The sequence below is a fragment of the Staurois parvus genome, unplaced genomic scaffold (genome assembly GCF_062004578.1).
Source record: "Staurois parvus isolate SC_StPar_1 unplaced genomic scaffold, SC_StPar_1.0 ptg000165l, whole genome shotgun sequence".
In the NCBI taxonomy this organism is placed as follows: Eukaryota; Metazoa; Chordata; class Amphibia; order Anura; family Ranidae; genus Staurois; species Staurois parvus.
Window position 1 is genome coordinate 11,955,910 of NW_028317961.1, and position 12,335 is coordinate 11,968,244.

Below are 12,335 nucleotides of genomic sequence, written 5' to 3' on the forward strand. Positions count from 1 at the left end.
TGCAGGGGATGACCAGAGACTGCGGACACAGTGCAGGGGATGACCAGAGACTGCGGACACAGTGCAGGGGATGACCAGAGACTGCGGACACAGTGCAGGGGATGACCAGAGACTGCGGACACAGTGCAGGGGATGACCAGAGACTGCGGACACAGTGCAGGGGATGACCAAAGACTGCGGACATAGTACAGGAGATGACCAGAGACTGCGGACACAGTACAGGAGATGACCAGAGACTGCGGACACAGTACAGGAGATGACCAGAGACTGCGGACACAGTACAGGAGATGACCAGAGACTGCGGACACAGTGCAGGGGATGACCAGAGACTGCGGACACAGTGCAGGGGATGACCAGAGACTGCGGACACAGTGCAGGGGATGACCAGAGACTGCAGACAGTGCAGGGAATGACCAGAGACTGCAGACAGTGCAGGGGATGACCAGAGACTGCTGACTTTTGGGGAGGGAGGGGGAGCGGGTACCTGAATTTAACAGGTACCCGCTCCCACTTGCGCGGAGTTGTCCGTCCTTCCTTCCTTCCTTCTTCCCGGGCCGGCTTCTGTGACAGCCGGGTGCCCACTGCGCATGCGCGAGAAGCGCTGCGCTTTGTGAATGGCCCGGCGCCTTCTGGGACCTGTCATGTGTCCCAGAAGACACCAGATCATTCACAAAGCGCAGCACATGCGCAGTGGGCACCCGGCTGTCACAGAAGCCAGCGCGGGAAGACTGCAGCGCTGGAGCGAGGAACAGGTAAGGCCTTGCAGGAGAGAACAGCTGAGCGGCCGGCCCGGTATTCTGACATGGTGGCGGCAGAAATACCGGACCGGCCACTTTATATTCGCTCCATAAGACGCACTGACATTTTACCCCCTTTTTTGGGGGGAAAAAAGTGCGTCTTATGGAGCGAAAAATACGGTACTTGATACAGTACGTGCCTGCAATGCACTTTATGAAAAAGTATCTTGTTCTCACTATGTGAAATCCCTGGTGATCCTGCCAGTCCCTCTACTTTCCTATTAAAAACTGACTGCAGTAGGCCGGAGAGTACAGCATGGGCCGTACTCTAGCTATGCTGGGAACTCTGTGTGCTCTCCTCCAATGATCAGACCTGTCCTGATTCCCCCAACCCCCCCTTCCCATCTCCTATGCAGCTGAGAACATAGGAAATGTGATCACTTAATAAAAGAAGAAAAGAAGGTATTTATGTTTTTATACATGTACACAAATGCTTTGCCTTTCATTTCTATTTCACACTGAATTTTACAAGGTGAGGGTTCACAATCAGTTTAAGTTCCAACAGCACAAGCTCACTCTCCATGGCTGGCAACAAGGCTCTTTGTTATTATATAGAGGTTTCTTTTATTACACAAGGTCTGTGTATCCTCTTTCTGCTCTCTGATTTGTTATCATGATTAGGGATTTTTCTCTGCCATTAGGAGAAAAAAAAAATAATTTACCGGATTTTGATAAAGCATGGTCTTTTCTGGGACGACTCAACCCCGCCTTCTTCTCTTCTTGGCTTTTACCATGAGGACTATCGGGATCTGAAAAGTACAAAGGACATATAAGTGTGAAAAACACAATAAAAAGTACAGTAAGCAATAGTCAACAACAAAAGTACACAAACTCTTAGTCAATAAACTAAAGTTATCAACATTTCAGTTAACTACTAAGTTTAATAGAGAACACATCTGTATCACAACAGGTAAGGCATGTGTGTATACATGCATATAAAAACACTCATTGGTCACATTATTAGGTACATCTGCTTGTTAACATAAACAACGATTCCAATGCTACATAAACATAGGCATAAATGGTTCAACTGTCATTCAACCAAACATTGAAATGTGCATAATCTAAAATACTCCTGACATGAAAAAAATACTACTTCTGGGCTCTTCATGCACTAAAATCATTGGAGTTTATAGAGAATGGTGTGGGAAAAAAAAAAAAAGTGAGCAGGTGAGATCAGAGGGAAAGGAGCAGTTGTGTTCAAGCTGGAAGGATGTCCCCAACTTCTTAGAAAAAAAAAAACACCAAGCCTTTATAAAAGCTATGTGCAGAACATCATCTCTAATTGCACAACATATCATACCTAGAACATAATGGACTACAGTGGCAGAAGACAAAGCCAAATTTTACTCTACCTGAAAATGAGAACTGAAAAATTCAGTTACAGTAGGCAAGAGATTGTCAAATTTTTTGTACACTCATTTTTACTGGAAAAATGTGCATACAAAAGCGCATTTCAAATTTGTAGCCAACAGGATACATATAAACCAATGGCAGTCATTTTAAAAATCAGAGAGTACAGGAGTATCAAAAAGTCATTATCCAATATATAAGTTCATGTACACACAAGTTCCAAATAAAAAAGGAAAAAAAAGGGAACATAAATGAAAAGAAATAAGAAAACTACTGGGCCATTAACAAAACGCAGAACTACTCGCACATGCTCAGTGGGCACCCGGCTGTGAAGCCGCATGCTGTCACAGCCGGGTACCCACACTGAAGATGCTGGGGAGAAGAGACAGCCGGTGAAAGCAGCCGTGGTGAGGACACCGCTGGACCGAGGGACAGGTAAGTGACTGTATTTTAAAAGTCAGCAGCTACAGTTTTTGTAGCTGCTGACTTTTAAAATACAGTCACTTACCTGTCCCTCGGTCCAGCGGTGTCCTCACCACGGCTGCTTTCACCGGCTGTCTCTTCTCCCCAGCATCTTCAGTGTGGGTACCCGGCTGTGACAGCATGTGGCTTCACAGCCGGGTGCCCACTGAGCATGTGCGAGTAGTGCTGCGTTTTGTTAATGGCCCAGTAGTCTTCTGGGACCTGTCACGTGTCCCAAAAGACTACGGGGAGAGAGGGGGGCAAGGACAACTTCTGCTTCTGATCCTGAACACAGAAAACCTCCTGCGCTGCCACTATACCCCAAAAGGGATACATCTAAACCCCAAAACCAGGAATTGCTGCTAGCACCCAACTATATAACCAAATAGTGAGAAAACGGTGAGACAAAGGTAGTGCTGCTCTAATCCTATATAAAGTAAAGGCAAACTACATACCACTAATCAGCAAAGAAGAATGAAAATGGATGTGTCCACAGATCTGTGGTCATCAATAAAATATCAACATATATACAATACAAGTAAACACACCCAACTAGAAAATGGTGGACACACAAAAGGAAAAAAGTGTTGCACTAATCCTGTAAGAATGGTGTGCAAATCGAAGACATATGAGAAAATACACAAGTGAATATTGAAAACATATAAATATGAGAGTGAGAACGTAACAGCAAAAGCGTAATCATAAATGAAATAAGACCATCCAATGACACGAGACAAAAAAACCCCAATGTGATGGGTAGTTTCGTGAGTGTATCAAGAGAAAAATATATATAAAATATAAATGCGTGTGAAAATGACATACAAACATGACGAATAGTGCCAACAAAAGTGTAAAAAAAAATGAAAACTAACAAAGTGGTGTAAAGTCCAAAATAACTTTGTAAGACTTGATTGGTGACAGGCACGGTGATCAACCTAATAAATGTATCCACCACTGGCTAAAATGCCTGCTCACCTCCACGCTGCGACCCCTAAGGGCCAACACACATCAGAAAGGCGCTCAGCAAAAAGGTCTAGATCCCGTTGGGCCTTAGGTTGTAATCCAGTGGTGGTATCCCCCTCATAGCGATGGTGGACCAAATACCTTCTCAAGTGATCCCTGTGTAAGGGTATGAATTTTTGTTTTGTTTGTACTTGGTTTATCTTGCTGCCAAATGGGTTCCATGGACTTTGGAATGCTTTATACAAAGTGACAGCAACTGATACAGCAGCCGTTCATACCGGAGATGCCTGCAAGCTTTAAAAGCTGGGGAAGGATTACTCTACGCATGCAGATCTCCATGGTGGTACTCGTAGTTGACAACCGGTATGAACGGCTGCTGTATCAATTGCTGTCACCTTGTCAGTTACAGAAGAACCGCTGTACACAAACATTGTGGATATTGTGAGAGGAGCTGATCATGTTTCTGAGATGCTAACTTGTTCACAGATCTCCATTCTGACATCTATAAAGCATTCCAAAGTCACTGGAACCCATTTTATCCGGTAGTGGATACATTTATTAGGTTGATCACAGTACCTGTCACCAATCAAGTCTTACACGTAGTTATACCATTGGATTTTGCACAAAGTTATTTTGGCGCTTTACACCACTTTGTTAGTTCACATTTTTGTTGACACTTTTTTTTGGCACTATCAGTCACATTTGTTCATGCTTTTTATATGTCATTTATATTTACACGCATTTATATTTTTTTCTCTTGATACACTCATGAAACTACCCATCACATTGGGGTTTTTTTTGTCTCATGTGTTATTGGATGGTCTTATTTCATTTATGATTACACTTTTGCGGTTACGTTCTCACTCTCATATCTTTCACTTGTGTATTTTCAATATTCACTTGTGTATTTTCTCATATGTTTTGGATTTGCTCACCATTCTTAGTGCAGCACTTTTTTCCTTTTGTGTGTCCAACATTTTCTAGTTGGGTGTGTTTACTTGTATTGTATATACAGTTGCAAGAAAAAGTATGTGAACCCCTTGGGATTACGTGGAGTTTTGCATGAATTGGGCATAAAATGTGCTCTGAATGTCATCTAAGTCACAACAATAGAAGAACACAGTCTGCTGAACATAATACTACACAAACATTAGATGTTGCCATGATTTAATTGCACATAACATGTAAACACTCACAGTGCAGGGAGGAAAAAGTATGTGAACCTTTGGACTTAATAACTGGTTGACCCTCCTTTGGCAGCAATAACCTCAACCAAACGTTTCCTGTAGTTGCAGATCAGACCTGCCCAATTCATGCAAAACTCCACGTAATCCCAAGGGGTTCACATACTTTTTCTTGCAACTGTATGTTGATATTTTATTGATGACCACAGATCCTTTTTAATTTTTTTTCATTTTCATTCATCTTTGCTGATTAGTGGTATGTAGTTTTTCTTTACTTTATATAGGATTAGCGCAGCACCACCTTTGTCTCGCTGTTCCGCTTCTGATCGCCTATCAAAGGTGATCACCTGTCAAATTCGGGTATCCGCTCCCAAAAGGTGCCAATCCTTAATGGGGAGCGGGAGACAAAGGCTTAAACTGGAACTTCCCCTTCTGGGTGGAGCTCCACTTTAAAAAGATCATAACAAGGAAATATGGCTGCCCATATGTAAATGTACATAGAAACATAAGCACACACTGATGATGATGTACATCAATCGGCACTCTTGTACATACAGTATATAGGTAAAGAAACAGAACACAACACTCAATCCTGTTGGAAAAACTAGAAAAGCACTGTGATCGTGTACATGCTGCGCTGAGAGGGCAAAGTCCCTTATTATAATATAACTGGCATGCAATTACACAATGGCAAACTCTTCAACTATACACATTCAAATACTGTTTTGCATTTTAGTTAACCTTTAAAACCAAATATGCAAAGCACGTTAACTTTTTTTAAAGTCATAGAAACTACTGCTGAACATATGGTGCCCTGTCCCTCTAAAAACACCATGTAAATGTCTATATCACTGCCTGCATGGTGAAAATACTGCCTATTGGCTACCCAGTGGTGGTTTCCCTCAGCAGCCAAAAGAGGAGTGACATAAGCACAAGAGAACAATAAGGGACCAGGTCAACGAGATATAACTTGCATATCTGGATCAGCCGTTAGTGAGCCTGTGGAGATATTTCCAATATAATGATAATTCTGTTGTCACTGTGACAGAACTAACGAAAGATTGTGATGAACCTCCTGACACCCTGTCTGGGTATCTCTGCCAAACTACAGCTTCTCCCACTCTGGAACCAGAATATAGCAAATTTACCCTAAACATCAGACAGTACCAATGTTGGAATAAAACAAGGACTAACAAACAGGACAGCATTTATATACAAATACCTTCCCCTTAAAAAAGTATGGCACACATTACAAGACCCAGGAGACAATTACATTAACAAACAATCAAACACAAAAAAACAATGGATTCCTTCCTGGTACCTAGCAGTATGCACTCTGGAGGTGATTAAACAAAGTGTTTATCACCTAAACCTAATTACAGCAAACAATAGTTGATGCCAGGAAATCTGTAACAGAAAGAAATGTTTCCTAACCCCACATATGCTGGAATTCACTCCCTGCACATAGTTTGACTATGCACAGTATGCCAAGGGGTCCCAGAAACAGTACCCCCAACACTAATTGCACGGAAAGCATAGCATGGCATAATTGACAGCCAGCCAGGTACCCAGGGAAGTAATAAAACTCTTTTGGGGAAAAGGTCCCTTTTAACCCCAAGAGAAGGGTCTTCTTAGTCCTGTGACCATAGTCATTGGGAAAGAAGATGGCCCCCAGGCCCCTCAGGAGTACACATCACGGTGGTTTCCATGACAAAAAGCTCCCCAAGTCTCCAAGACAAAACTTTGGACTTTAATCATCTTTGCCTTATTAATCTTCTGACTTTGGTAAAATAATCCTAGAAAAAAGGTTCAGAAGCATAAAAACCCAAGCGCACAATCCAAGGATTGCAACAGTAAGAACAAAGTAGTGGTAAAGAGCTCACTTATTATAAGAGATGTCCTGAGGACAGACTGGATGAGAATTTATTTGCAGAAACATTTCTATCAGTAGTCTAGAGCAGTGTTTCTCTTATTTCAGTCAAGGCACCCTCTAAAATTATGGACAGTCCCGAGGCACCCTCTAAAATTATAGACAGTCCAGAGGCACCCCATTCTAAAATGTAAAAACTATTCTAATAGTTTTATACAATGCAGCGACATCCATACACGTAGGATACCCAACATTAGAGGTGATTTATTCTTCCAAAGCAAATGCATTTTTGCACACTGGTACTGACTAGTATTCCATTGTTTCTCTTCTCCCTCAGTTTTTCCTTCTTATCAACTGATGACATCATTTGTTGTCAGGACACTGGAGGCTAGAAGGTCCTAAAGGTGCACAATGAAAACCTGCGGCTTTGTGTAATTAAAGGCTGACTTGTATACACGTTTTGGGCAAATTTTAGACATTTTGCCAAGGCACCCTGGTTGAGAAAGGCTGGTCTAGAGCATTGCTGTGCAAAGAGAAACTACTCATATAAAGATAAACCAAGCCAATCTCTTTCACTTCTGGTTTCCTTTACTTGCTATGCTGGTCCAGGGAACCCCGAGGCCAGTGAAGAACTAGCCTGGGTGAGGACCCCTGGACAGGTAAGTGTCCTTGTATTAAAAATCAGCAGCAGCAGTATTTGTAGCTACTAGCTTATAATTTTTTGGGGGGGGAGCAGGGAGCTCCTCTTTAAGTTATTTTCAGTAAGTAAATGCAGGCTCAACTAAATTAGAAGCAAAATAACACTGTCAGATCACTAAGATAAGACAGAAAAGATAAAGCATTATTTCGATTTTTAGTATTTCAGTGTTTTTTAGCGTTTTTGCATTAGTGTTTAGTTTGTGCTTGCGTGTATTAGCGTTTTTTTTTTTAGTAATAAAAAAAAAGTCCAAAAACGACAGTTTGCCACAATTTACCGTGTTTTCACAGCTAAAAAACTCCTCTAGAAACCCACTAGTCCTGGGTTTTTTTTCTAGCCAAAAACGTTGATTAGTCTATGTGTGCATGGACACAGAGGATAACATGCTGAGGAGTTTACTGGCTGTAGAAAAAAATGTCAAAAGCCAAAAACAGCCGCTGTAAAAACATCCAGTGAGCATGAGGACTTAAAAAGATATCCCCTTTGGCTGTTTTCTCACACTAGAGGGCAGTACATACCTGCATTCATTATGGAAATTCTGCAGTCAATAACCAAGTGACCAATCAGAGGATGTTCATGTGACAGAACTGGCTCCAGACAGTAAATTTACTCTGTATATACACCACATATCGGGTCTTCCCTTGACTAGCCAGGCTGTTGGTTTAATCCATTTCCGGATTCTGTACTACTCATTGACATGTCATATCATTACATGATTTACTTCTTGCTCCAGTATATTTATTACATGAAGCTGATTAACCAGTTCCACAGTTCTTAACATGGTTTTAATCACAGTAACATACAAATGTCTGGCAGCACAGTGGCTAAATGGTTAGCACTTCTGCCTGGCAGTACTAGGGTCGTTGGTTAGAATCCCAACCACCTGCCTGGAGTTTGCATGTTCTCCCTGTGCCTACATGGGTTTCCTTTGGGTGCTCCAGTTTCCTCCCACATTCCAAAGACATGCTGCTAGGTTAATTGGCTCCTGTCTAAATTGGCCCTAGTATGTGTATGTATGAATGTGAGTTAGGGACCTTAGATTGTACACCCCTTGAGGGTTAGGGACTGATGTGAATGTACAATATATATGTAAAGCGCTGTGTAAATTGACGGCGCTATACAAGTACCTGAAATAAATAAATAATAAAGTGTTACTAAACCCAGGACCCTGCATCCACTCTATCTGGTCTCCCATAGTACACAGAACATGGAAATGCAATTATTTTAGTAAATATAAACTGCTAAATACCTTTTCTCATCAGCAGTTAGAGCAGTCTTGTGGCTTCTATCAGTGTCCAGCAGAGCACTGGTCAAAGCTTGTAGGAGGCGTTTTCATTCTCTCCCGATTGCCCTATGAGGCTGCAGGACCCCTGACCAATGGTGTATTTAGGTTTAGTGCTGCCCTAGGCAACACAAAAATCAGACGCAACCCCTCCTCCGCAGAGTGAGCATGCTTTACTGCATATACAGGACTGCTTCCTCATCCGTTTTGGGGGACTGTATCAGAGGTAGCTGGCTGTTACATTCGCAGAGCAGAGTGGGGTCTCTCTGTGTCTGCTCAGCACATCACTTGTGTGTTAAGGAGAGGAGCTTTTGAGAATAAAAAAACACCTAAAAGCATGTTAACGCACCTTAACGCTAGGCTAGTTAATGCTCGTTACCTGTGGTAATGCATTTTTAATGGGCAGAATTCTGGTCAATAGAATGCATTATCGTCAGATGCAGGTGCATACATGAACAAGGCGCATTAATAAAGTGCAGCTCTAAAAAAGGTAATAAATACTAAAATGATAATAAGATGTATATAGTAAATATATCTCCAAAAAGATAAATAGCTCGTATAATATATAATTATGATGATCCACTTCTATAGCAGATTTCCAAGACAGGCTTGTGGCGAGAACCAATAATAGAATTGCGCACTCACCGGACGCGCATGGATAATGCACATATAATCAATAACCACCAGGATCTCTTAGGTAGGCTACTCGTGGCCCTGGCGGCTGTGACATCACGCTCTGTTGGCTCCTTCTGAGGCCTCCCCTCTGATGATGTGCTATGCACGAAAGGCCTAAGGAGGAGCCAACAGAGCGTGACGTCACAGCCGCTGGAGCCACGAGGAAGCTCGGCGGCCATCTTAACTAGGAGGTAGCCCTGTATCCAGGCTGAGCACCCATCCGCCCTTAAGGGGACCTCTGGACCTAGCAGTTTCACTACAAATCTCCCAAGACTGGATGACCAACCCATAGATAGAAGCTCACCCATTCATTCCGCCTACCTAAGAGATCCTGGTGGTTATTGATTATATATGCATTATCCATGTGCGTCCGGTGAGTGCGCAATTCTATTATTGGTTCTCGCCACAAGCCTGTCTTGGAAATCTGCTATAGAAGTGGATCATCATAATTATATATTATACGAGCTATTTATCTTTTGGAGATATATTTACTATATGCATCTTATTATCATTTTAGTATTTATTAACTTTTTTAGCAGTGCACTTTATTTGGCTATTTTATAAGATTTGCTGTGATTACCTTTTAGTGCCTTAGCTGCTGACATAAGAGCCTTCACTTTTATATATTATAATGCGCATTACTGCTCATGCAAAAATGTGAATTTTTATGCTTTTGATGCTGCAAACTCCTTTAGGAGAAAAAAAACTTTTGTTTTCCAATTGATTTTATTTATATTTTTTTTTTTGATCCTCAACAAAGTAATACAAAACGGTGCAAATCAGTACAAATGAAGAGCGTATCAAGGCACAATAAGTACATTGTTATACATTCTTGTACACAAAATTCTAACATATAGCCTAAGAGGCTGAAATTGCATGTGTCTGAACTATCTTCAATAAGCCCCCAACATGATCCTTACATACAGAGCCCCCTCGTCCGAAACAGGAGGGAAATTCTCAGTACCCATGGGCCCGAAAGTTCGGTCCCGTCGGCTCCGGCCACCCAAAGGGGAGAAGAGAAAAAACATTTTTAAGCTTACAGGTGTGCATGCTTCAGAGAGAGACAACAACATCCATTAAACAGAATGAAGCTATTCAGGAAAAAACAAAAAGAAACCTCTCTTTATGAATCGCACAGGAATGCACAACGCCTTGCTGTTTGATTCACATGTAATATGAATGGGCTTTTGGAAGCACACGACAACCAGATCGCATGGTACATTTATACCATGTGATCAGGTGCAGGCAAATGCACTGCGTTTGTGACCTGCGTTTTGGGTTGCGTTAACATTGACATCCACTGCAGATCATAACCGCAGTACATTTAACGTGATACAGTAAAACCTACATGGATTGTGTGTTTCTCACACCACGTTTTAGTGTGAACCGGGGACTAACTGTTGTTATTTAAATATAAAACAGACATTGACAAATACACTATATTGTCAAAAGTATTGGGATGCCTGCCTTTACAGGGAGCACAAAATTGTCCAAAATGTCTTCGTATGCTGAGGCCTTAAGAGTTCCCTTCACTGGAACTAAGGGGCCAAGCCCAACCCCTGAAAAACAACCCCACACCATAATCCTCCTCCACCAAACTTTACACTTGGCACAGTGCAGTCAGGCAAGTACCGTCCTCCTGGCAACCGCCAAACCCAAACATTCATCGAATTGCCAGACAGAGAAGTGTGATTTGTCCCTTCAGGGAACATGCCTTCACTGCTCTAGAGTCCAGTGGTGGCGTGCTTTACACCACTGCATCTGACGCTTCGCAATGCAGTTGGTGACGTAAGGCTTGGATGCTGCTGCTCAGTCATGGAAACCCATTCCATAAAGCTCTCTACGTACGGTTGTTGTGCTAATCTGAAGGCCACATAAAGTTTGGAGGACTTTTGACTCTGTGGATAGTTGGCAACTTTTGCGCATGGTGTGCTTCAGCATGCGCTGACCCTGATCTGTCATTTTACGTGGCTTCCACTTTGTTATAATACCACTAACAATTGACCATGGAATATTTAGTAGCAAGGAAATGTCACAGATGGACTTATTGCACAGGTGACAACCTATCACGGTACCACACTTGAATTCACTGAGCTCCTGAAAGCAACCCATTCTTTCACAAATGTTTGTAGAAGCAGTCTGCATGCCTAGGTGATGATTTTTACACCGATGGCCATGAAGGTGATTGGAACACCTGAATCCAATGATTCAATGAGTATCTACTCCTATGGATGCTGAGAGGAGACAATGTATATATCAAGACAGGGCATTAGAGATTATTAAAGGCAAGTTAAAAAAAAAATGATTGCAGTTAAAGTTGTACTCCAGGCAAATAACAAATATATAGATGAAATGCATACAAGGGAGTGGTTTTAATTGCCAAAGGATTTGTATATTTGTACATTTAGTCCTGAGAGTTACACAATTCTGTCACACAACACAGCCCTGTCTAGCAGGGAAAGAGACCTGATTTTACTTTTGCTGCAGATTTTGAACACTTACAGGTCTCCTCCCCACCCCTACCCACTAACCATATGGTGAAAAGATTCAGGTACGTACACTGCTTGCAATGGAAAAAAATGCATTCAAAGTGGAGTTACAGTCGTTTTTTGTTTATTAAAAGTCAGCAGCTACAAAAACTGGAGCTGCTGACTTTTAATAAACACGTACTCATCTGTCCCAGGATCCAGCAATGTGCTCACCCATGCCATTCCTTCTCTCCCTCTTCTCCCCCTGGCACCAGGCTGTGACAGCTTGTGGCTTCACAGCAGGCTGCCCACTGCACATGCGCGAGTCATGCTGCATATCCTGAATGGTCCAGCAAACCAGGTACCTGCTCCCCCCCAACAAAGTTGACAAATGTGGCAGTGGAGCGGGAGGAGACACACAAGCAGAGCTTCCCCTTTTGGGTGGAGCTCCGGTTTACAGGTTAAATTTGCTATTCAGGTAAGGGGAGGGGATGGGGGAGCTGGTTGTAGGTTTTGGTGATGGTGACCAAGTTTTGGGTTATACTCTAAGCATGGGTTTAGCATGATACCTAGTATAAAGTTAG

At 42.3% G+C, this 12,335-nt stretch overlaps 1 protein-coding gene across 6 annotated transcripts in view; it reads right to left on the reverse strand.

The window, feature by feature from the left end:
• MAP7 (microtubule associated protein 7) overlaps window positions 1-12,335 on the reverse strand; it is a 245,121-nt gene that overhangs the window by 90,899 nt on the left and 141,887 nt on the right. For all 6 annotated transcript variants that reach the window (XM_089676217.1, XM_089676219.1, XM_089676218.1 and 3 more), the window contains exon 2: window positions 1,460-1,546. In XM_089676217.1, coding sequence (XP_089532343.1) covers window positions 1,460-1,546 — 87 coding nt within the window. The remainder of the gene's footprint in view (window positions 1-1,459; window positions 1,547-12,335) is intronic.